General features: G+C 37.7%; 1 protein-coding gene across 9 annotated transcripts in view; it reads left to right on the top strand.

Moving 5' to 3' along the window:
- epb41l2 (erythrocyte membrane protein band 4.1 like 2) overlaps positions 1–26,427 on the top strand; it is a 59,288-nt gene that overhangs the window by 26,250 nt on the left and 6,611 nt on the right. For 4 of the 9 annotated variants that reach the window (XM_024291420.2, XM_024291417.2, XM_024291424.2 and 1 more), the window contains exons 5-17: positions 1,615–1,719; positions 1,992–2,034; positions 6,086–6,161; positions 6,806–6,902; positions 7,013–7,137; positions 8,449–8,536; positions 12,159–12,311; positions 12,400–12,497; positions 13,230–13,402; positions 14,021–14,106; positions 21,066–21,125; positions 23,981–24,148; positions 26,188–26,355. In XM_024291420.2, the coding sequence (XP_024147188.1) occupies positions 1,615–1,719; positions 1,992–2,034; positions 6,086–6,161; positions 6,806–6,902; positions 7,013–7,137; positions 8,449–8,536; positions 12,159–12,311; positions 12,400–12,497; positions 13,230–13,402; positions 14,021–14,106; positions 21,066–21,125; positions 23,981–24,148; positions 26,188–26,355 (1,440 nt within the window). Of the gene's footprint in view, positions 1–1,614; positions 1,720–1,991; positions 2,035–6,085; positions 6,162–6,805; positions 6,903–7,012; positions 7,138–8,448; positions 8,537–12,158; positions 12,312–12,399; positions 12,498–13,229; positions 13,403–14,020; positions 14,107–17,129; positions 19,695–21,065; positions 21,126–23,980; positions 24,149–26,187; positions 26,356–26,427 lie in introns of those variants that run through there. The other 5 variants (XM_024291421.2, XM_024291425.2, XM_024291419.2 and 2 more) reach the window with 4 other exon arrangements.

A 26,427-nucleotide genomic window follows, 5' to 3' on the forward strand; every position in this document is an offset into this window, starting at 1 on the left:
AGTTTTTGAAAAAAAAAAAAAGAAAAGTGTGAATTTGTGAGATTATGCTGTCCCCCAGGAAAGGTTAGTCAGCATAAACAGTCAACTCAGAGGTGAATTTCTAATGAACTAATGCTGCTTTTCAGAATCTATCTCCCAAAAAAATAACTTTTTCTTTTTTTCAAGTTTAGATTAAAGACCACTGGTAACACTTTTAAAATGGATCAAAAGAGGGACTTTAAGCTCAACAGAACTTTTGCTGTAAATGGATTTAGATCTACACATCCTTGTTCTTTGAGTATCAATTGCTGACAGGACTAATCATTTGCTGAGAGATTAACCCAGTTCTGTGTTTTGCGTATCACTACTTGGCGGCCAGTTTCAATTGTAAATCAATGAAAGAGCATTTTGATGTTAGCTTTGATTATTTTATCAAGAACTCTGAGAAACCAATGATTGAATGTATTGATCACAGTCAATAAACATTGGAGAATTACCTAAAAGATTCTTTGGTGAACTGGAAGGAGAAAGAATCAGGATTTTGGAGGAAGTTCTGTCCATGAAGATCTTCACTTCCTCGTCCAGCTGACATCTGTAAATGTGCTAAAAAGTACCAATAACTGTAGGGTTCCAACTTACTGATGCCTGTAGGGGTATTGTACAATCCCAATTTAACAAGGGAATGATTCAAGAGGAGAAAAACAAATGATCCGAATCAGCTTTTTAAAGATTCCTTTTGTTTTTCATGTCCTGGTAATTGTACGTATGGACTAAGTTCTTTCCAAATGTTAGATTCTCACATTCCCTGGCTGTTGGCCAACCCTTTGGATGTGGCGTCTGTGATTGAAGGAAAGTAAAAATGCCACAGATGTTTTCGGCGGTTCCGGCACAAAAAGAAAAATGCCGTCTTTCACAGCTCTGTGTCCGCCACACTCGCTGCCCTGACTGTACGCCCGTCTGTGCGGCCTCTTCCCAGAGGCTGTGCTGACTCACCCAAAAGAAATGAGAATTACATAATTGCATTACTCTTTTCAATTCTTCTCCCTCTTCCCACCCTCTCACTCCTGACCTCCTCACTGTCTAAAAGATGCTGTTGAGTGTTTGCATTCATGCAAGCATGCGTGGATGATTTTACGGCCAAAAGTTACATTTTAGAGGGAATTTGTCGCCTAGAGACCTAGGGGTAGAGGGATGGAGCACATTACAAAAAGACCAACCCACTGAAATGGTTTTTTAGAAGCAGGTCAATAAGTACTGATCAAACCTCTTTGACCTAATTGAGTAAGGATTTAACAATTTGTCGTGAATCTGTAAAAAAAAAAGATCGTCAACATGTTCATCGATGCAGAAAATTAAAAAATTGTTTCGTCTCTGTATTTTCCTAGTGCACATGTCACAATAAAAAGAGTTGGAATATGAGAATGTCAATTTTAGCAACAAATTAATTTTTTAGGAGTTTTTAAAAAAATAATGAAAAACATTGCAACTTTTCACAAAAGCTGCCACAACAATCATAAATATTTGCCACAATATCATGGAGGGTCTTATTTAGCTGTGTAGAAAAGTTTGTGGTTATTGTGTTTTTTTAATATTTCATAATAAAAAATGTTCATTAAGTATTGATGTTTCTTTCAGAAACGGGCGAAGGGTCAGTACCTGTTCTTCAAAGTGTGTGAACACCTCAACCTTCTGGAAAAAGACTACTTTGGTTTGACGTACAAGGACACCCACGATGAAAAAGTACGTTTGTCGTCACATACATACAAGAAATGACATTAAGTTGGCCATTTATCGTCCCTTTTTTTCTGTTCTTTAAAATCCATGATGTGATTTTGCTGTTAAATATTATATGTTCTATAAATTATTATACACATGAAGTATGTGTTCAGTTTGCCAAAAGATATCAGATCAATTTTCTCCATTTGTTTTCGTTAATACCTTATTGTTTATGAATGTCTTGATTGTGTCTACAGTATTTCATCACTCTTTGTTTTTCTTTTTTGCACCTTTAGTGTTGGCTCGATCCAATGAAGGAGATTAAAAGACAAATCCGCAGTAAGTTATTTCCCCTTCAAAATAAAAGCATCTGCTTTTGATTTCTGGGAATCTAGCAGTCAAATAAAAAATAAGAATCAAATTATTAACATGAATTTTTTTACACAATTGAAATTGTATGCAATTATTAAAACTTTGCTCAATTGTTGTGCTTTTAATCACATATTTCTTGTCCACTTTCTGCAAATTATGCAAGTTTGGTATCAAAACGTATCAACACTACTGAGGTTTTTAAGGCTAATCTTGAGTTTAGTTAAAATGTTAGCACCATGCTAACGTTTTTGGCTAATTTGGCATCTAATGATGTTTTTTGTGCTACTATGGAGTTAAACTAGTATTTTAGCAACGTGTTAGCGTTTTTGTCTAATTTGGCATCTAACAAGTTTTTTTTTTTAGATTATTCTGAATAGACATAGTATTTTAGAAACATGCTAGCTTTTTTGACTAATTTACTGAGATTTTTTTTTTTTGGCTTTTCTTGCATTTAGTTAATATTTTAGCACCAGGCTAACGTTTTTGGCTAATTTGGCGTCTAATGAGCTTTTTGGGCTAGTATGGAGTTAAGCTAGTATTTGAGCAACGTGCTAGCATTTTTGGCTAATTTGGCATGTACTGAGGTTTTTTGGGCTAATTCTGAGTTAAGCTAGTATTTTAGCTACATGCTAGCTTTTTGGCTAATTTGAAATCTAAGGTTTTTCAGACTAATTTTGAGTTAAGCTAACATTTTAGTAACGTGTTAGCTTTTTCTGGCTAAGGTGGGATCTGCTGAGGTTTTTTGAAATTATTTGGAGTTAAGCTAATTTTTCAGCAATGTTGCGATTTTTATTTTTTTTTTATTTTTATTTATTTATTTATTTTTTAATGAAATTCCTTAAATTCTTTGTGCTCTTTCTGCAAATTATGCAAGTTATGTAACAAAACGTTCAACATGTTCATGACATTCAGCAATTAAAATAAATGCCTTTAGCATGTTCAGTGACCACATTCAGTAAAATCATTCGCACTAGCTATATCTCAGGTAATGCAACTTTTCTAGTTAATTAGTTAACTTTGAAGTTTTCTTCAAAGCCAAAGGGCTAAAATAATCAATAAAAGAGCCACATGTGGCTCTGGAGCCTCAGGTTGCAGACCCCTGTTCTAGATGGTCAGTTTTGTTTATTCAGATGTAACTTTTTCATAGTCCTATAACTTTAGGTTTTTATTTGTCAGCTTTTTTTTAATACAAAATTTCCTTTAAGAGGTTTTCAAGATAATAACTCAAAACTCTTACCAACAGTCATGACAGTTACAATGGGGTTTCTTCCCTTTGCTGTTTATATTCTGCTCCTCCTGTTTACACTATAAGTCAAACAAGCTTTAACACTGTATAAAACCTTCCAGAACTTATAATTTAGACTCCAAAAAAACTTTTTTATGGCCATATGTGAGGGAGTAATGTTTGGGTGTGTAAGGAATGTGTATTTTACGATTATGTGTGAGTGTAATGTATGTTTTTTGAAATGTGTATACATATATATATATATATATATATATATATATATATATATATATATATATATTGTCCATGTCACACTGTGCTCTAGCTGTTTGGAAATACCTGCTGCGCATCTTTCTATGAAAGTTTACGGAGAGAGAGAAACGGCACTACTCGGCCTGTTGTTTATTTGAGCGTCTGCACACTCCCTGAAGATGTTTGTGTACACAGAACCACACTAATAACATGTTTGACGGAGTTCTGTCTGCAGCCTGCAGTCAGCAATTAAGTTTTATCTTCACTCTGAACTCAGCCGACAATTAAACATTTTTAATTGAAAACTCAAACCAGAGCGCCTCAATTATTTTCAGGGCAAAGCAGCAGTTAGGAATTTAATAAACAAGTTTTTCACAGTTTTTAAATGGAAAAAAAGAAGGATTTCTGTAGTTTTGGGTTGTAACATTTCAGCATTTCAGACAAACTTTAAAATATCTATTTTGGGCAAAAATGTAAGTTATTTTTTAATTGACTTGAAGTAGATTAGATTATCATATACAGAAAGCTCGCTTATGTCTAAATACCAGAATAACAAAGTTAGGGTAGTGAGATAATTGAGTCAAAGTGGAGCAGGAATGACCCCTCGGCCGCAGTAAAAAGACGTTTTCCACATCGTGAAGAATGTAATGAGGCAGGAAGGAATGCTGTAAATATCATAAATGCTGATAAACAGATGTTGGCCTGCATGCGTGAGCTGTCACATCAGGAAAAAGAGGAAAGAACGGCAAGAAAAGAGAAGAGCCATCACTCCGAGTGGTTGCAAAGCTTCTAACTGAACATAAAAAAAAAAAGATTTGTATTTTAAAACATGTAAAAAGGAACGTTTTCTAAAGATTGAATTGTGTTTTGATACAGAACTACAACAAAAAATAAACAATTTACTTGGTTGTGCAGATCAGATCAGAAAGATCCTAAAGAATATTTGTACTTGTGTGGTTTGGGGGGATTGTGTGATATGTGAGGAAGAAATGGTCACCATGTAACGTCAGGCTAAATATCCCAGATGGTGCGATCTCCATCGTGTTGTCAGTGGTGTGTGCGCACGTGCGAGTTCAGTTGTGGCCTTCTGGAGGAACGGAAACGGAGCAGGAAACTGGAGCTCAGGAGTGTGTGAAGAACAGAAAAGAAGTTGTGTTGCAGTTGTCCTTGTTATTATCATTACAATGGTTACATTTTGCATTGCAAGAATACATTTTTAGTAGAGATGGGATAAAATACTGGTATTGCGAACTATTGCGATATTTCATCCATTACCGGTTCTCTCTTGCTCTTAATCGGTTTCGTAGAATAATACCAAAAAAAAGTCCACCAGAGGGCGCATCGCGTTAGCATGACGGTAAAATATAAGGATGCTGTCTGAAACTGTGATTAATTTTTACCGTACCAATATTTTTTTTTGCCTAAATGCCTAAAAACGTAGTACCGCGGGTATAGCGGAGTGCACTTTCTTCGTACACACATGACTAAAGGGTTGATTTTGATTTTGATGAAGAAAAGTGCAGGAAATTTTAATGAAAGGAGGGGGATGGATATGGATACCAGCACTGTAAAAAAACATGGTCATGGGCTGAACATTAAAATTGTGTCTCAATAATAGTAAATTATCTGACATAAAATAAATCAAAATGCAGCATTATTAATTATTATTTCCACATGTATTGCTATTTGAAGTGAGAAGGCCATTTGCTATACTCTGTTTTTGGTTTTTAATTGGATCCATGTTTATTAGTTACTTTAAAATGTATTAAATTCTTATGTAGACACGTTAGTATTTATTGATCATTTTATATTAATGTTGGAAAGGGTGTTAGATTAACATATTGTGTTTTAAATTGTTTTAAAAATGGTTTTGAAGAAAAAAAAACATATATTTGTTTTAAAAATATTAATATATCATAGATTACCAAGGTAATATGTTGATTATTGCAATGTTTTCATATTGAGATACTATCAGCAGTCATGTATCGTGAATCACATCGTATCGTGAGTTACTCAGAGATTCGCAGCCTTATTTGTGTTCTAATCTTTAAACTCTGATTGTTTTTGGAGCTATTTTCAAAGTGTTTCTAGTGTTTTTTAAAAGTACAATTATACAATTTTTAGCCAAAATGTGTCTATTTTAGGACAAAGTTTCTGCAGAGTGGCGATAGTTCTTTAGAAATTCACCTCTGAATTGTGGGCGGGACCGTTGGTGCTAAGTAACCCCGCCCCCTCTTTAAAGCTGACAGCTTGGAGAAGGAAGGAAGCTTGTGGCGCCCATCTTATTTTCAACTTCTCAAAAACTTTTCAAACAGCATCTTTTCATCTGGTCCCGATTGACAATTTTAATAAAGAAGAACTCAGAAAGGCAATTTTGAGCTTCATTTTCTTTATTGGTGTCCTTCATTATCAGAAAAGTTGTCAAAAGAACATGTTAAAAACACCAAAAACATTAAATAACTGCATCTCTCAAAGTATCCCCATAACCATCAACTTGTTCAGTGTGAATCATTTTTAAATAGATTCTTTTTTTTCTTCCAGGTAACAATTGGCAGTTCTCTTTCAATGTCAAGTTCTACCCTCCAGACCCCTCGCTGCTCACTGAAGACATCACGAGGTAAACACTCGCTAACATGTCGTCTTTTTATGGCCATTTCAGGATGACGAAACGTGCAGCTGCGTCTACAGCTTAGACAGGCCATCCCTGCAGTTTTCTTTTATTTTTTTACAGCCTTTTCCACCTTTTCTAAGCTTGCAAAGGTTGTTTAAGATAAAGCTTCTCTTGGAGGGTAAACTTTAAGTTAGCATGCAGTTTATGATGCTTAAAAATATGTCAGTTTATTTTTCCAAATTCAACACTTCAGCTCCATCATTGTAGCTTTGATGCTGCCTCAAAACTGTCCTGTTTTGGGCGACGTATCGACCTACTTCATAAGAAGCTTTGAACCGGACCGCAAGAATAAATCGGCCCACAGACTGTCAAATGTTTACAAATCCTTTTAGCCGCAGGACAGTTCATGACTTCAACCATGCAAATGTATATGTTACGTAACAGAGTTTGGATGTGCAGATTAGGCTCATGTTTATCCCGAACGCACAGAAATCCAAAACACAAAGAAAAATGCAAAACAGACGGATTCCCTAATGCAAACATTTCATCTCTGCTGGCAGACTGTGTAAAATCAGTGTTTGTGTTTTAGGCTTTTTCATGAAGGCTGGAGTCCTTATTGTTCAGTTAAAACCGTCCCTGTTTCCCTTCAGGTACCTCTTGTGTCTTCAGCTTCGTGACGACGTGGCGTCCGGACGTCTGCCTTGTTCGTTTGTCACTCACGCTCTGCTGGGCTCATACACGCTGCAGGTACAGCACCACACTTCCTGATCTCAGCTGTATGCATGTATAAACTATATCTAACACATTGGGTTGCGTTTTGGATTTTGTTAACGGATTATTGTGTTAATGCTTCACAGGCGGAGTTTGGGGACTATGAACCTGACCAGCCCCGCCCTCTGGACTTCATCAGTCAGCAGACGTTTGCACCCAATCAGAACAAAGAGATGGAGGAGAAGATTCTGGAGCTCCACAAGTCCCACAAGTCAGAACAGACGGGATTTTGTTTTGTTTGGTCTGAGTAGGGTCTATATAGGGATACTTGGTTTTGTCATTTTCTGATGTAGTTATCATTTCAAGCATGTTTTGGCTGCAATTATGATATTTCAACTTTAAGACAAGCTGTATATTTAAACCGTTTCATGCAAACTAGAAATGATTGACTTTGGGTGAAATCCTGTCTGGATTTTTGGCGCTTGGTTATAGTTTTTGGATAGCTGGTGTAAAACCAAAGGAGTAGATGAAGCGGATCAAGTCAAGAGAATCTGGCCACAGAGAAAAAATATGGCGCTCAAAAATTAATAGCCGGAAGTCCCTCCCCTTGCTGAGAACATAATTTGTGTCCGAAATCATTGGCCTCGATGGAACCCCTCCGTTTTAAGCTTTTGACCTTTTTTCCTTACCGTAACTGCTTATGTGATAAGCAGGTTCATAGAGAAAAAAACTGCATTTTGTTGGCAAACAGCTGATTTACAGAGAAAAAAACTGCATTTTACCGGCTCTAATCGGCTAATTCAGAGAAAAAAACTGCATTTTACCGGCTCTAATCGGCTAATTCAGAGAAAAAAACTGCGTTTCCTCGGCTCTGATCAGCTGATTTATAGAGAAAAAAAACTGGGTTTCATTGGCAAATAGCTGATTTCCAGAGGAAAAAAAACTGCGTTTCACCGACTCTAATCAGTTAATTCACAGAGAAAAAAACTGTATTTTGCCGGCTCTATCAGTAAAAAAAAAACTGCATTTTGACGACTTTTTCTCTGGAGGTAAACAGGTATAGTTATAAACTAAACTGTTAGACAGTTGCAATTTAGTCACATTTAAACGCTGATCGTTCTGAAAATGTTTCAAAATGTCTTTTTTAAAAGGGTTTCCTAAAGTTTAGGAAATTTCCGCTTACCGGCTAAAGTTGCGAAATTTCCGCTTCTGGCTAAAGATTTTTTTCTGGCACCATCTTGCATGTGAACAGAAGCCCCTCCATTAAGTAAATGATGTGAAATAGGGTTAATGAGGTTCAGTTTTGCTCCTTGAAATAGTAATAGAGGTGATTTGGTGCGTAAAGACGTGAACTGACAACAGCTGACATGTTGAATCCTGTTGCATTAAGCTGTTATAAATGACTACATCTGTGAGATGCATCAACAGAAAATCCCATTTTTGCCAATATATTAGTCACTTTTTATGCAATCATCCTCTAAAACAGATGATGTTGTGCATCCCAGCCTATGAACTAGCATGTAGCTCAGGTGGAGTCAGGGGACACTTGTTTGAATACCTTCTTACCTTTCTTTGCTTGTAGGGGAATGACACCAGCACAGGCTGACATCCAGTTTTTAGAAAACGCCAAGAAGCTGTCCATGTACGGAGTGGACCTGCACCGCGCTAAGGTACGACTCCCGCTTCCTCTCATCGCGGTTGTTGTTGACATCTGAGGATTAGCGCAGCCTCTTTGATGTGGGGAAAGCACGCCGGTGTGTCTGCGCGTTTGTGTCCCTTTTAACACAGCGTGTCAGCTGTACAAACATTTAGGGGAGGCCGTTGCCATGGGAACGGCCACTCTCTCGCTGGGATAGCGGGTCATCAGCGGACCGTGTGCATGTTTCCATTTCTGTTTGAGTACATTCTTGTGTCTTTGTGCAAAACAGAGGAAATGGCTAAAATGTTCACAAGAGAAATGGATTCTACAAAAAAAAAGTATGACTAAAAAAAGTAAGGGGTTAGGGGGTGGACTAAAATTAGGACGAGGAGGGAATAGGCTACTGGAGGAGGGCATCATGATTAAAAAGTTTTGTTTTGTTTGTCTTTTAAACCAGAGTTGTGGGAATAAATGAGTCAATATAATTAATTCTTCTATGAAAATTTTTTTATAAAAAAAAAAACATTCCCAATAGTGTTTTAATTATGATTTTGAAGTTGTTACCTCAACTTAAATGTCTTAAAAAGCTATTTTTCATGTTGATCTGAAGCCTGTTTCCAAAATCTCCTCTAAAGGGGGCGTGGCCACAGAGGGTTCTACAATTTGACGGATTGGCCAGACCAGGAGCTGATTTGAGGCGCGTTTTGGTTATTCACCTTGTGAAAGAGAGAAATAACACGAGATCTGGACAAAAAAAAAAGCCTTTATCCTGATTGAAAATGACTTTAAAACAGAACATCTTGGAGATTTTATTTCAAAACGGTGGTTTTTGTTCTCATTTTAGTGCAATTTGCACCAAACTCAAACTCAAGGAAATGCTGCGTTCATGTGGTGTTGGAATAATCGGAAAAATGACTGTCTGACTTGGAAATTGCACATGAATATTGTAAAAACAACTAATCTTTAAACACTACATGAATTGCAGGATAACTTTCTGCCTGAACAAAGGTGGATTTATTTGTAGGGCATCATTTGTGGGGAGACACCTGAGCTACAAGGAAAATAAAACATTAGTACTAGAGCTGGTTATTGATAATTTCCTTATAGCCTACAGCGATTCTTAAAAGGAGAAGTTCTACCAAAAATGTTCAGATCATTAACATTGTAAACATTGTTCTGCTTCTCCTGGAGGACGTTTCAGTTTGGCCACTAGGTGGCGATCGTGCTATAGCATTACACCTTATTCATGAAGAAGAAGAAAGTTTGAGGAAAAAACTGTTTTAGACCACAAATGATTACTTTAAAAATATATTCTTAAAAGAGTTAGAAAAATTCATGTCTGTGAGTTTATAAAGGTATTAATTTAGTCAGCAATATATGTTTAGGCTGTCCAAGCGTTAGCATTAGCTGCCCTATGGGAAATTCCATTGAACATTAGCATCAAGCTAGCAGACTTTTGCTTTATGTGCTAAATCAATCTATATTTTTATCAATTGACTATTGATCTGTGAAGCTTAAATTGATTCAAATCGATTCATCGATTTGATAAACCCCCCAGCCAGCAAGGTAACGTGAGCCCCATTTGGTTTCAGACTGGGCAGAAAATGTCCCACCAGTGTTTGCCCATATTGGCTTAAATGGGCTCTCAGTGGGTTGGGTCGCTACGCTAGCCAGCCTCCCAGTCGACACATAGCACGCTATTGAGCTCCGCTTTATTGAGCTAGCAAGCTTTGCTGTATTAAGCTAGCAAACCCTAGTGTATTAAGCTTCACTGTTGTGAGCTCCGCTGTAGCGAGCTAGCGAGCTTTGCTCTATTAAGCTATTGAGCTCCACTGTACATTCACCGCAGTAGAGAACTAGCAAGCTCTAGTGTATCAAGCTAGCGAGCTCCACTGTGGATGGCTAGCGTAGCGAACCAACTCACTGAGTGTCCACTTAAGCCATTGTGGGCAAACACAGATGTGGGGACCACGGAAACTGTGGACAAACCCGATCGAGTCCCACATTTCTGCCCATTTTCAAGCCAAATGAAGCCCACCTGGTCTTGCTGGCTGGGCTGGCCCTAAAGGCCCGGTCCCACTGGCTTTCACTGCCATATCACTGCTGGAGCACGGAAGAAATTTCATCCCCGTGGTACAGACGCTGTTGACTGGCAGTGCACCGGCTGAGATATGGCAGTGGAATAGATGCGCATACACGCGGTACAAAACGTGGCCACTACTACACGCAGAAAGAATTTTTCAACTGCACAAAAATTTAGTCCGGGCTGCACGGTGGCGTAGTGGTTAGCGCTCTCGCCTCACAGCGAGAAGGCCCCGGTTCGAATCCCGGCTGGGACCTTTCTGTGTGGAGTTTGCATGTTCTCCCCGTGCATGCGTGGGTTTTCACCGGGGACTCCGGCTTCCTCCCGCCGTCCAAAAACATGCTTCATAGGTTAATTGGTGACTCTAAATTGTCCTTAGGTGTGACTGTGGGAGTGAATGTGTGTGTGATTGAGGTCCTGCGACAGACTGGCGACCTGTCCAGGGTGTACCCCGCCTTCGCCCTTCAGTAGCCGGGTTAGGCTCCGGCACCCCGCGACCCCGAAAGGGACAGAGCGGTCAAGAAAATGGATGGATGGATGGAAAAATTTAGTCCGTGGGTGACTGCGTGTGGCACCAGTGGAACCGATGTGCAACAGCAGTTTCAGTGCCACATTTGACCGTAGAGCGAACGGCGACACATGCGCTTGGGCGCCGAAATTCCGCGTTGCACGGCTGTAGCACGGTCGTTTACCCGGCCGCTCTGCGTTTGTACCACTGCTTACGGCGTCTGTTTCGCGGCTGAGTGTGGGAGGTGGCGCTTAAACGTGATTGAGCAGTGCTCTGGCAGTGGAATGGACTCCAGCGTCTGTATCACTGCTATTCCACAAACATGCATAGAGTTAGCGCGTGTGGCAGATTTTCCACATTTTTTACCCGTGATATGGCCGTCAAATCCTGTGGGACTGGGCCTTAATTAATACGGGTCATTTTTCCAGTTTGGCGGGCCAGATTAAATAGTTTAACGGGCCGCAGTTTGCCCACTCATGGTCTAAGCAAACGAGCGAAGACTTTTCTGAGGTTTTCCAAAAAATGGTATCAAAGTAGATGTTCGTCAAAATATCTACTGAAGTCTTTGATTCAGCACTGAACTGGTTTCAGCAGTTAGTCAGCAAAAAACAAACGATAACGGAATATGCACAGACTTCCTGATTACTCCGAACTGTTGAGCTTTTAGGCTGATAAAAATCTGTCCATAAATAGACACTTACCAAAAGCACTCGCAACAATACGTTAGCTGATGCAACACAAGGACAAAGCTATGATGTGTGCACGCTCCCATAAAACTGTCCATTATCCGCATTTTGCCTTTTCCATTAGTCCAACAGATTTTTCCTCTGATCAATCGCAGCCGTAATCAATACGGCCTTGACATTACCAGATGGCGTTTGATTTGAAAGCGCTGTTAGCGAGTTTGTCTTCTTCTAACAGTGTTACAGTTGAACTCCACTCCGCGGACTACTTTAAAAATCAATTGATGTGCGATTTGATTAAGTGGGGACAAATTGGTTCCATGTGTGAATATTTGACATATTTTTAAGACGAGTTTGTTTGTTTATAATAATTTTGCAGGATTCCGAGGGCGTGGACATCATGTTGGGTGTGTGTGCCAACGGACTCCTGGTCTACAAAGACAGACTGCGGATAAATCGCTTTGCCTGGCCTAAAATACTCAAGATTTCTTACAAACGGAACAACTTCTACATCAAGATCCGACCAGGCGAGGTTTGTTGATTTAACTCCTTGAGAGCAGTTAACGTGTGAGGTCCAAAGTCCAAAACAAAAATCCGGGTGTGGCTTTCTGCCTTTTTAGACGGAGCAGTTCGAAAGTACGGTGGGATTCAAACTCCAGAATCATCGCTCTGCCAAAAGGTTGTGGAAGGTCTGCGTGGAGAATCACAGCTTCTTCAGGTAGAAGAAACACAAGCATTTTACTGTAGAGCAACACGCAGATGGATGTTGAACCAAGTCAGTCTGGAGCGACCCCGCCCCCTTTCTCCTCTTCACTGCTGAGAGCTCAGCTTCAGCATATTTTTCAAACTGCAGTTTTTTGTCTGGTCCTGATTCACAAAGATTTGAATAAAAAAAAACTCAGAAATGCAATTTTAATCTTTATTTTGTTAATACAATGTCTCCATCGTCAGAAAAATGTGACTAGAACATGTTAAAAACACAATTTTCATCAGAGTTGGTCTTTAAGCGGAGTTACTGCTCCATTGGGTTTTACTAAATATCAATGTCTGATGTTTGAGGGAAATGATAACTACTGTCTATGCTTGCTTTGTTTTTACTTTGTGTTAGCACACCTGGACATTTATATACGTGTCTATGCGACTGGATTGGAGCCTTTAATATCCTGTTTGCTAGGGATGTAACGATTCAGTCGAGGCACCATTCTATTCTATTCAGTTCTAAAGTCGCGATTTCAATTTTTTCCATTTTTTTTCAACAAAATGAATTAAAGGTATTTTAATTCAGTTACAGCCTGCATGTAGAAATGTTATCAACTTTCCTTTTCTAAATTACTGTTAACGTTAGATTCCCATTGAAGCATTCTTTTTTCATTTCTTACTTGCACAATAAAAGTTTTAAAGTAAAATTTCATGGCCAATCATTCTGAAGCCCTGTATTTTTTGTGTTTAGGTTAAACACACCAGAACCTCCGACTAAGGCCCGCTTCCTGACTCTGGGTTCCAAGTTCCGCTACAGCGGGCGGACTCAGGCCCAGACCCGCTTGGCCAGCTCTCTCATAGACCGACCCGCTCCCAGCTTTGAACGCACGTCATCGAAGCGCATCAGCCGCAGTTTGGATGGAGGTAAGACAAGCGTGAAGCATGGAATCAAACAGGAAACATTTACGCTACAAGCAACAAAAGGAGAGCTGAGTGTAAACAATGAGGGAGATTTCACAGGATCAGTTTCTGGACAAATCTGAAATTCTCAGTGTTTGACTAGATACAGGAAATGGCTACAACATGTGTTTCCTGTCATGCTGTTAATGGAGATGAAAAGAAAGAGGGTTTGTGTATCCAAAACAAAGATATGGCTGATGTTTTCAGTTTTTTATCTATATAGAAACATGAGTTTGAGGTCACATTAGACACTGTTTGACAAAAAAAACACAACCCACAGAGGTAATTTATTTTAGTTTTTTTATTTGTTTATTTCCATTTTGGTTGTGTACCCCAGTTTCTTATGTGGCATCTTTTTCACCATCTGATAGTGCCCCCTGCTGGACAGACTTGTCTACTGCAGGCACAAAACCACTATTTTGAACAATAGGTTTTTATCAGAAACAACTTTTTTACTCAAAGATAGCACAGGAACTCCTAACATAAATGACTACAGTTTTCACAGATCTCACTGTAAGATTTGAATTGAAAGTTGTCTCCTAAGCAAACCTCTGACTCCTCGGTGACGTTCTCATTTCTTAGCGCCGGTAATTAGCATCACGGAGGCTGGCAGGGATACCACCGAGAACGGACATGACCCCCACCTGGAGCTCCAGTCTGACTCAAAGGTGTGTAAAGCTTCTCTAATTATTTACTGTACACTAAGAAAAAGGATTCAGAACATTTTAGAAATGTGTTTCAATTAAAACCTCAATATTACATAGTTTAAGTTAACAATCCTCATGTAAAGAAAGAAACAAGATCCAATATATTTCCTGGTTTAAATGTTTTTAAAAAAATGATAACTGTGTTATAGTTTGCTTTGATTAAAGTTTTCGGCGTCATCATTTATGACTTTGTAAACAGCAGTTTTTAACACAATCCTCAACCAAACAGTAAACAGATTTTACTGCTCCTCCTTAAAACTTAGATTTTGGTCGAAATTAGTGGTAAAAATATACATTTTCAGTGTTTATCTGTCACCTCTGACACATTGGGATTTTATTTTTTCCACACAAGATGCTCAGTATTAGAAGCTTCAAGGCTTTGAGTCGAGCAGATCAAACACATTTCCCTTTTAAACCAAAGAGAAGAGTTTTTGAAGCGTTGTAACTTTACAGCACAGTGTACGCAGAAAATACTGTGAAAATAAAGTCGAGGCCCGGGGGCCGGATCCGGCCCTCCGGATCATTTTATTTTATAGTTATTAATGACCCGATGTTATCTATCGCTTATTTCTTACTTGTACAATTTTAACAAAATATATTTTTATGGAGAGTAAAATATTGAAAGTTATTTAAGGTTTAAATTGATTTATTCTGGAATAAAAATCCTGACTGTTTTTTTCCATAGTAATGATAAAAGTTACATTAAAAATGTTGTTATATTGTGTTTAATAAATGTTTATCCTGTTCGGTCCACGACCTAAACTGTGTTTTGCATTTTGGCCCCCTGTACGAGTGAGTTTGACACCCCTGGCTTAAACTGTTTTAACTATTTTAACTATTTAACTGGGATTTTAGCATATTATTGACTGTTTTTTATGAAAAAAATAAATGTTTGTGCAGCAGATGATGAGTGAAGAGGTCGGAGAGCTAACCCAGGCATATTACCTTGACTTGTTTGAAGTTTATACTCAAACTTGACTTGATATGATTATTAATATATCGTTTTTATGTACTTCTGATTTTTTTTTAAATCCTCATTATTTTTTTAAGAATAGTTTTAAATACTAGTTTGAGGCATTATTTCTTCTCATTTATTGTTTTTTATTTTACTGTGTCTTGTGTAATGTGTCAGGCCTATTTTTGTTTTACTATTTTTACACTTTAGTTGGATTTTTTTTCTGTTGTTCCAAAGCACTTTGGTGTCCCTGCTTCAGAAATAAAAGTTCATTTATTTATTTAAAATGTCCCTCGGGTCGTGGCGTGTTCAGCTAGATCAGCGGTCTGCAACCTGTGTCTGCGGAGCACATGTGGCTCTTTTATCCCTTTATTTAGGCCCTTTAGCTTTAATGAAAACTGGTAACGATTGAATAAAAAACAGATTGGTTAGTGAAGTTTAGTCACTTCTGTTTAGATTCTTAACATGTCAAACAACAAAGCAAAAAAAAGTTTCATTTACTGCCAGAAATTCTGTAGAAATGTTCTTTAAATTTGTGTTTTTAACGAGGCCGGGAATTAATTTAAAAAAATTAATGAATTAATTGCAAACTGGAAAAAAATTAAATGCGATTATTTGACACATTTTTTTTTTTTTTTGGTTACGTTAAATAAAAAATGCTTTTGTCCAGAAACTACAAATAAATGGCATATTATCTCTTTAATTTAATAAAATCTCCATCACAGAATATAAAAGAAAGTTTATGTTTATCGCAGATGAAGTTTTATTACGCTGATCTCACAGCTGCACAGCAGGACTTCTGACGGTGTTAATAAATATTAACGCGTTAACTCTGGTCTATTAATCTCGTTAATGTTCACAACTCTAGTTTTTAATTATAGTGAGTCAAATAAAAGTCTCTGAAAGATTTTTTTATTTTGATAAATTACACTAAAGTGGTTAAAGTTTTGAACAAATGTGGTTCAAAATGATTGAATATGATTAAAAATTGTGTTTTTAATAAAAAGCTCAGGTTATTCTAAATGTTTTGAGTTTTTTTTTTTTTTTAATAAATAGATTCTACTAAGATGTTTATTTTTAAGATTAAAAGGGAAAAAAGCAAACAAGACGTCTTCAGGTCAACAGGGATGTAAAAACCTACATATTGTATCATCTATGTGGACCTCAGACATCAGTTTATAAATGTAACTAATCTAAATTAAATGAATGCTAATAAAATAATCCCGACTTTAAAAATAATTTTCTTTTCTTTGGGTTCTTTTCCCGTCTTTGTCCTCAGCAGTCATACACTGCTGGGTTTTGTTATTTTAGTTTGCGGTTGGTAGTCTTAGTTTGTGGGCTTTGTTTATTTGTTTTCTTTAGGTAGTTTTGGTTAGGGGAGCTGCTGACTCAGACGGTCGACATGTCTGGGTCAGCAGCCTCCATGACTTATTTTATGTTTGGCTGAGGAGAGATAAAAGAGCCACATGTGGATCTGGAGGTTGCAGACCCCTTAGCTAGATGAATAAAAGGCAGTAGGGAGAAAAATATATACATTTTTTAAGGCCACTGTTGGAGAAAGCCCAAAATCTTCTTTTAATAATCCTCTGTGCTCCTGCTCTGGGTCTTCTTTAGCACATGATTCCTGCCTTCTTTTCCTCACCTCCACCTTTCCCCTCATCGTTTTCCAGCACTTCCGGATTGTGTGGTGATCCCGTGTTGACACTTTTACTGCAACAGCTGTTCCCACTGTACTCTGCACTAAGCTGCACCCTGCTATGCTCACTTTGAAGCTAAACTGCAGTGTTTGTTCACTGACTAATCTTTTTTGTCTTTTTCCCTCTCTCTTTTTCCCTTCACACACACTCCTTTTGATTTTGCTTTTCGCACGTTCCTCCCGCATGGCGTCACGTTTTGTTTTCATCTCATGGCATGAATAATCGAACACGGCGTTGGCTACACTTGATTTGTTTTCATGGCTCAATTCTGTCCTCTGATTTTTTTTTGTTTCTTCCTTTTCACATTTTTATTCCATAATCTCTCCCTCCAGTCTATTTTCATGTTCCCTCTCTCCTTCTCCTCCTCATCGTCGCTGTCATCCATCCCCCCTTCCCTCGACTCCATCTCCGAGTTCGACCGCGGGCTTTCAGACATCTCTGAAGACGACGACCGTGTTGGCGGCGCAGAAACGCCTCACGCTCTGTGGACCCTCCCCTCCAACACCCTCTCCTTTTTCTCCGATCAGCAGCTGGCTGATCTCGGATCTCCAACTCCTTCGCCCCCCCACTCAGCCTCCTCTTCTAACACGTCAGAGCTCCAGAAATTTGATGAAGGCTGCAGAGTTGAAACCAGAAAAACAGCTGCACATTGGCCGGGGTGGCTCTGCCTGGGGGGCGTGGTTAAATGGGCTTCTTTTATCTTATCTTTTCTCAGTGTTTTGGGACGGAACGGAAGCAGGTGTCTGCCCACCAAGCTCCGTTCAGGATTACCCAACAAACTGATGGTTCTGTCTCCTGCTTTGTGGCAGCAGCTGTTGAGACCACTGTCTAGAATGCCAGCGACCAAATGTATGTTTTTAAACGCGGGTACATCTAAATTACGCCAGATTTTTCGGTGTATTACTTCAAAGTGGACCCATTTTGTCAGTTTTCTGACCAAATATTTAACTCCAGCATTCGGTAAATTCTTCGCTGCGCTTCCTTCCCACTTAACACAACTCACTTTACCCACAGTTTCATCCACCCGCTCCGCCATCTCCTCCTTCGCTTCCCTCTCCTCTCTCTCCGTCATGTCCCGCGCCTCCCTTCCGTCTCTGACCGCCTTCTCCCGTTCGTACTTCACCGCATCTCTGCACCGCTTCCTCCTCAACCCCTCCCCCCTCTTCCTGCCCTGCCTCCTTGTGCTCTTCCTCCTCGCCGTGATGCTGACGGCGAGCCAGTCTCTGGTCCTAGCCCTGATTTTAGCCACGCCCCTCGGCCTGACTCTGTGCTATTTCGAGAACGCCATGTCCAGTAAAAGAAAAGCAATGCTGCCAGCGGCGGTCAGTGACGAGGCGGATAAACACAGAGGCTCACTTTTAACCCCTCCTCACATCAGGCACCATGCAGACGCCACCTGGTTGCAGGAGATGTGCGACCCTGCAGCATAAATCACCCAATATATCATTTAATTCACTTTTTCACATATTTATATATCCTTCCTTTTGTGTTAGAATAAAGAACAGATAGATATTTAGATTTTTAGAGGAAAAAGACAAATATAGAATAAGAATAATGCCTATTATTAAAATTTGTAAGATATATTTAACATTTAAGAATATATATTAAAACTAAAGTATCTCATTCTGGTTTTAGAAGACATCTTTTAAGTTTTTCCTGTATAATAGCTCACTAAAATGGGTAGAAACAAGTAAAGCTGATTCTTTTTGACCTGTTCTTTTCATGCATAGTTGTTCCATAAAGACGTAACATTACATAGACGATAATGTTTAACACCAGAGGTTGATGTACAGAGAAATACCTGATGGAATACTGATGGGGTCAATAAAATCATACTATGTAACTGTAATAAGAAAATAGTCGAAGTTTTTAGTTTTACAAGGAAAGAAGAGTCTGGATAAATATGTAGAATTAAAAGAAATCAGCTGCAAAGTTAATTTTAAGCTGTTAAGAAGCAGTTCTTTTGAAACTGCACTCGGACATGCAAGAATAATGCACCGCTTCCAGCTCTGTCAGGAGCAATGAGCTAAAATGAAACAATATTCTGAGTGGTTTAGAGAGTTCTTGCAACACTTCTGCCAAAATGTATGTTTTTTTTAATAACTTTTGCTTTTTTTAACACAGAATACAGTCATGGTGTTCCTCTAAGCTGAATTAAACATCTGGTTTCAACTACTGCAGCCCCATCAAATACATTTAACACCTAAGGCGTCACCAGTGACGCTTAATTGAGCTGTAATGAGTATCAGAGTACTTAGATACTCGCAATCTGCTCCCGAAAATTTGAGTATGAATATTCGCGACGTCAAAAATCGCGGATTCGCGGTCTTTCTAAATATAGTCAAGTGTAGTAAAATATTATCAAGGGACGATGTATTTATTGCTCTGAAATGCAGAGTAATGTTGGATTTTAAGTTTATGAACTAAAGGAAAGTCTAAAGAGCAACGTCACCGTAACAGGAAGTAAACAAATCTTTGTGTGTGTGAAGCTTCCTGTTTTCAAAGTAAAACTAGCGAGAAGTTTTTGTTCCATTCAAAAACTGAGACTGAAGTTCCGCTCACTGACATAACTTCTGAAAAAAAAATAGCTTAAGATTATTTTGTTGAAGGTAACTCTTCAGCAGTTAGAGCGATTAACGTATCTCTCAACGGATTCTGAAGCGGAGAAACACAGCCTCGCTGATATGAAAAATAACGTTTTTCACTTTTTTCTGCACCAATATGTAACGTAAAATGTTGAAGAAGTTTGAAGATGGAAAACTGTGGAAAGCATTTTCAAGTTTTGTTGTTAAATGATCCAAAACAGCTGTAATTTTTATGCTTTTTATGTTGTGTATATTACTGCTGAACTTAACCAGAAGGTTGAAAAAAAAGTTTAAATCTTTGTGCTTTTATCTGTTTTGTTGATTCTGATCCGCTGTTCTAAATAAAGGTATAAATGTTGGTGATTTAATACAAATATTTCAATTTTCATAAATTGAGTCAAAAGACAAACACATTGCAACAAACATAGTAAAAAGTAAAAATCATGATTTGATTCGTGAATCGAATCGCCACCTAAAACACACTGAAACTTTTTGATCGCATTAACGGTTGAAAAGTTACAGTAAATCAAAGAGCATAAACACTGGAGCTCTGGTGTTAAAAGGTTAATTATATTTCATTTGTATATTTTTTTTAAATAAACGTCAGAAATAAAATCATATTTTAAGCATTTAAACAGATTTAAGGAAGTTAAGTTCACACCTGAGAATATCTAATCTTAAATCCCCTAATTTATCTTTACATTTTTTGTTGCTTTTAATGTTGTTTTATTTATTCGGAGTTGTGCATGACAAGTAATTTAGTCACTTAAAAAAAAAAAAATCAGAAATATTTGTTTAAAACTGAAAACGTTTATGTAGGAGCTGGTTCTCCGACACGATTCCCAACACTAAAGCTACAGGAGAGAAACCTTCCCGTTACCCATGTCTCTTTCTTCATCCCTCCATCCTTTCATTCTCACTTCCATCACCGTGACTACCACTTTCAAGGTCAAAGAGGCGGACTTGAGCCCTGTTAAAGTGGAAGCCATGCCCTCCCAGGTTTGTGGGGCCTGTCCTTACCCAGCATGCTTTACAGGTTGAAGTCGTAGCCGAGTTGCTTTTATGGTTTCAGCATCTTTCTATTTGAACTAAGTGGGACTTTTTCTATGTTGTTCTCCTTCTGTGTGGGTTTTATCTGAATAGTACTGTAGTATAGTTGCTCCTCAAGGATCTTGTATCATTTCCTCGCTTGTATTGGTCGGTTTGATGGTTGAAGCTGTCCTAATATGATCACATGAAGCTCAACTGAATTAATAAAGATTCCCATTTATTTAAATGGACAGACTTTTCATTGGTATTAAAACACTGATAGTAACTGTGGTTCTCTCAAGGGTGCATCTATTTCTTTTTCACAATTTCAGTTCCTGTCTGTTGATTTATTCTCATGTTTTCTGAAAGTCTCTCTGGGTTTATGTGCATGCCGGTTGTGGTGCATTGGATGCTTAAAGGTGTGTGCATGTGTTGACATGGGTACAAACACCATATACATTTCCTTTCTGAGAGATCGTTACCCAAAGTGCAGTTTGTGCTCGTACCCATCTCTGTCCTCATTGGTTGGGGGTATTTTTGCTCACAAATCTATCAGAGATTTTTTATTTTTTTATTTTTTGAGTTTGTTTTTGCGTATTTTATGGTTTTAATTTCATAATTTGTCTTTATTTGTGCTGTATGTCTGCCTTCCAGAGCCAATTGAGAGTGCATGGGGACAATATTTATGTGAGGCACAGTAATTTAATGTTGGAGGTTTGTACTGGCGCCGTCTGATGGTTGAAATTAAACGTTTCTGACTCCGATGCCATCAGAACTACCAGCTCCTCTGTACTGTACTGTACTGTACTGTACATACTGCTGCCCTTTCGCACTCTCAGGCTCTGCCTGCATGACTCTGTTTATTCTTCTGTTGTATGCTTATTGATGAGTCTATTTTTTTATTGAAGTGTTCATTTGCTTGATTTTCAAAAAGCAGCTGTTCCTGATCAAAGGCCCTTTAATGCAATTTGGAATTCATCCAACGGGTTATAAGTTGAATTTTAACCCAGTTATTTAAAGTCCCACTTCGATTATCTTTTGATCTGTTTCCAAAGCGTTCCCAATGATCTTTTCATTATGATTATGCCGTTTTTAGAAGAAAAAAACATTTGGAGAATTGCTTTTTCATTTTATTTAAGAGACAAATAATGCAGGTACATTGTGAAAATGAAAAAGCATTTCCAGTATTGACTTTTATTTTGAACTATGAGTCACAAACGCTTCCATAACTTACAACCCCAACATAACATTACCAGCGTAACAAAAATGGGCGAGTAACATCAGAGCTATCCAGTCGTTCAGTTTTGATCCAGATTCCAGCTCAGACTAGGACAACAACGTTGTCCATGGATGCATCAGAATAGAGTACAATCTTTTTCGGACAACATTTTACAGACATCTGCTCCTGATTCACAACAATTTGAACAAAGAAATGCAGCGTTAAGCTTCATTTTCTTCATACATTTCCTCCATAATGAGAAAAATACCACAAGAACATGTTAAAAAACGTATTTTCTGCAGGGAGGGTCTTTAAATGTCTGTATCTGTCAGACTTCTAATCACTCTGTTTGAATCTTTTTCAACTTTATTGAACCAGAAGTAACAGGAGCACTAAAAAAGTGTTGAGTGGAAGATAACTCTAAATACTACTTGTTTGTGAAGCCATAAAACTAGTGTTTATGTGAATCATTACAACACTAAAGCAACATTGCATGACCTAAGTCTGTCTTTTATAAAGCTAATTATGGGTAGAGAGAGTTTTATAAAGTACTTGAGTTGATCAAATCAGTAAAAGTTCAGTGAAGTTGAAGGCCACATTTCAACCTCAACTGGACACTTTTACCAGAGAAAAGCCTAGAAACTGTTCAAACATTTACTTGGACAATTCCCCAGTTTAGATGTTCACAACAGCTGCTTTGTGAAAATGAATGTTTACGTGTTGGTCAGTGCATGTTCTGTGCATTATGAATGCTTATAATTTTTTTTTTATTATTATTTGTGGGTCAAACTGTTTGATTATTACCAGGCAGATGTATCTAACTTGACTAACCTGGCCTTCCTAACCCACACAAGAAGCTGACTTTTTTTCTGGTGATTGGCTGTCACTTTTCCAAGAGGTGTGGTTTGGTTGTATAACATACTAAAACATTTGTCTGTGCAGTGTGAAGCCGATGGGGACATCGTTCATTTTAATAACGAGTATTGAAAGGTGTTTCAAGGGTAAAAGTTACCCTTAAATTAACCTTAAATACTGCATAGATTTACCTTTTTGTTGTTGTTTTGGACCAATCTAAAATAATAAAGGAAAACCTATTTGTCTGTGAAATATTAAAATCACTGACAGGAAAACATCTAAAGCTAAGAAGAACAATGCTAGAGTTGATGGGATGTGGATACATAACAAAACATGACAATCGGCTCCATGTTGTGCAGTCTGCCTGCAGTTCCTGACCTAATTCAAGGTGGAAAATCCTCAGCAAGATGGAGGGCGCTGTTTCACTGAAGCCTAATGCTGCACATGAATGGTTCCAAACAGGGCTGGGTTGACAAAATCGATTAATCGAATTAAGCAGCATTAAACAGATCAATAATCCATTCATAAAAATATAAATCGATTTAGCACATAATGCTAAAGTCCGCTAGCTTGATGCTAATGTTTAATTGAATTTCCTATAGGACGGCTAATGCTAACGCTCGGTCGACGTAAACAAATTGCTGACTAAATTAACATCTTTATAAACTTACAGGTATGAATTTTCCAAACTCGTTAAAGGAAATGTTTTTAAAGTATAATTATTTGGTCTAAAACACCAGTTTTTACACATACTTTCTTCTTCTTTTGGAATAAGGTGTAATGCTATAGCGCATTCGCCACCTAGTGGCCAAACTGAAACGTCCTCTTGGAGAGGCAGAACAATTGTTGGAGATTTTTCGTTTGAGAATCCATGTAACACTATGTTATTATCTGATTATTTCACTAATACAGTTTACAGTATGTGAACTGGATCAGATTAATATAAAAATATTTAAAACACATAGCAGATTATTAACGTTTTTCAAAACAAATGTGTATAAATGTGTAAACTCGAAATTAAATTAAATTGAGTGGATCGAAAAAATCTGAAAAAATTTGATTTGAATTGTTTCTGGAAATTATTATCAATACCCAGCCGTAGTTGCCAAACAAAACAGAACAGAATTTAAATCACAAAAAATGCCAATGAATGCAGCTTTTTTTAGCTTGAAAAAAGGCTTTTGTGAAGCACAGCCTCCATCCTGTTTCCCTCCAGATTGACAGGCTAATGTTTATTTGAAGGATTTGAAGAATGCCCTCCCTCCTCATCCTTCTCTTTGTCGTGCCTCTCCCCTCTCCCTGCTCCATTTCATTTTTCTCTTCTTTTGTTTCATTTTTCCATCATCTCTTGCTTTTTTAAACTTTTTTTTTTTTTTGCATCTATCCTTCCCTAATTTTTCCTCCTCGTCTATCCACGTCTTCCTTCTTTCATCCCGCTTGCTCTATTCCCCATCCCCTCCTTTTTCCCCCACTCTTTCCCCACCTCCCCAAATAGGACCATGATAAGACCCAAGAAGAGGTTCTGAAACACCAAGCTAGCATTAGCCAGCTCAAACGCTCCTTTATGGAGGCCCCACCTCCCTCTCCTCCTCAGCCCAGCCAGTGGGAGAAACGTCTCACCTCCTCTCCTGCTTCAACGATACGCGTACAGCAGCAACAAGTGGTACGTCTGCCTGGATGTTTTTCAGTCCACAAGACACAACAGCCGGTGTTGTGTCGACTGGAATGAAGAGAATTTACGAAAAAAATAATCATTTTTAAACTGTTTTCTTTACAGGAATTGCTTATTTTGCATTTAAGATATCTAATTGTTTTAAACCTTTTTTTTTTTTTTTAATTTTGGGTTTTTTCTTCTTCCTTTGATGGGATGAAGATGTTTTTAATCTTTAAGTACAGAACTACACAAAGTGAAGTTTATATTCTTATCTGCATGTTATTTTTATCATAAAAAACAGCAGTACCATTTTATGGTTACTTGATGTGTCATTTTTGAATCATAATCAAGCAAAATAGCATTTACTTTTATACAGTTTATTGCAAGAAATCCAATTTAACAAGAAAAGTTGCATGACCTGCGATAATGCTGGTGTGAATGCTCTTTGCTGAATGTAGTTGCTGAATATGCTGAAGCTTTTTCCTAAAGAAATGTACTATAATTGCTGAAGGCATTCGCTGAAAATGCTAATGCTATTTGCATAATGCTAAAGTTACTAAAGTTGCATAGTGCACAAGGAATTTAAAGAATTTCTTGAAAATTATATAAAAGGTATGAACTCAGAATTAGCCAAAAACCCTTGTAGATGCCAAATTAGCCAGGAAAGCTAGCATGTTGCTAAAATACTAGCTTAACTCAGAATTGTCCAAAAAAACATTAGTGCCTGCTAAATTAACAAAAAAGTTAACATATTGCTAAAACATCAGCAGAGCTCAAGTCTAGGCCAAAACCAGTAGATGCCAAATTTGCCAGAAAAAAATAGCATGTTGCTAAAATACTACCTTAACTTAGAATTATCGTCCCCCCCCCCAAATAACAAAAAAAAACAAAAAAAAAACAAAACTGTTGTACATGCTAAATTAACCAAAAAAGCTAACATACTGCTAAAATAGCTTAACTCCAAATTAGCCTAAAAAACCTCAGTAGATGCCAATTTAGCCAAAAAAGCTAGCTCATTGCTTAGATACTAGCTTATCTCAAATTAGCCCAAAACCTCAGTAGAAGCCAAGTTAGCCTCTAATAGCTAGCATGTTGTTAAAATACTAGCTTAAGTCAGAATTTAAAAAAAAAAAAAAAAAAAAAACTTAGTACATGCTAAATTATGAAAAAAAGCTAATATATTGCTATAATATTAGCTTAACTTAAAATTAACCCAAAACTTCAGTAGATGCCTGATTAGCCAGAAAAGCTAGCATGTTGCTAAAATACTAGCTTAACTCCACAGTAGCTCAAAAACCCCTGTAGATGCTAAATTAGCCAAAAATGTTAACATATTGCTAAAATATTTAAATTCAAAATGACCCTTAACCTCTGTAGCATTATTGTCTTTGACATGCTTTAATGCTTTGATACCAAACTTCCATAAATGCAGAAAGTGCACAAATATTTGAGAAATAGTGTGAAAAAAGCAAAAATTTGCATACAATTTAAATAATAGTGTAAAATGTAAATAGTTTCATAAAATTTCTATTTATTTTCAAAGGGGCTAAAAATTGCATAAAATGCATAAAATCACAAAAGGTGTAAAAAGTACAAAAAGGAATGTTGTTAATGAGCTGAACATTTTGATACCAAGATTGCTTGAATCGCTGAAAGTGTGATTGAGTTTTTATGAATCAAAAAACGTACGGGGAAAAAACAAGGAATAAAAATAAAGAGAAAAAGGATCACTAAAGTGTGAATGCTTTGTATGCAACAAAAAGATTATCTCAGTTATGACTTTTTTCTTTCAGAATTTTAGATTATAATGTGAAGAAATTTGCTAATCTTCAAAAGTGTTTGTTTATTCTCTGGAGATAAAAACAAAATTCTCAATGTAAGAGAACTTTATCAGTAAAGGAAACTGGTTTGAGCTCGGGTCTCTTTTGCACCATCTCAGCTGTGTTGTTTAACCGCTGCGAGTAATCGCTTCCTCTCCTTTGTTTTCCCTTTTCCTCGCTCTTGTGCTGCTTCTACTACTGTGTGCATCTGTGTGTGCGACGCTGTAGAGTCTGGAAGAGGAGATAGCTTCTGTGCTGCTCAGCAGACACGCCGGGGCTCCCTGCAGTACCCCCGAGCTGACACTAGAGGCTGCTGTAACCACATGCTCTGCTGCCACCTCTCAGCCGCTAGAACCTCTTCTTCTTTCCACACCTCCTACGTTCTCTTCCACCGAGGTGCTTCAGCTGCTGCTGAACATTTAGGAGTCAGTCTGCTTGTATTTCCAAACCTTTCTTGTGTGGTTTTAA

This window comes from Oryzias melastigma, linkage group LG24 (assembly GCF_002922805.2).
Source record: "Oryzias melastigma strain HK-1 linkage group LG24, ASM292280v2, whole genome shotgun sequence".
NCBI classification, from domain to species: domain Eukaryota; kingdom Metazoa; phylum Chordata; class Actinopteri; order Beloniformes; family Adrianichthyidae; genus Oryzias; species Oryzias melastigma.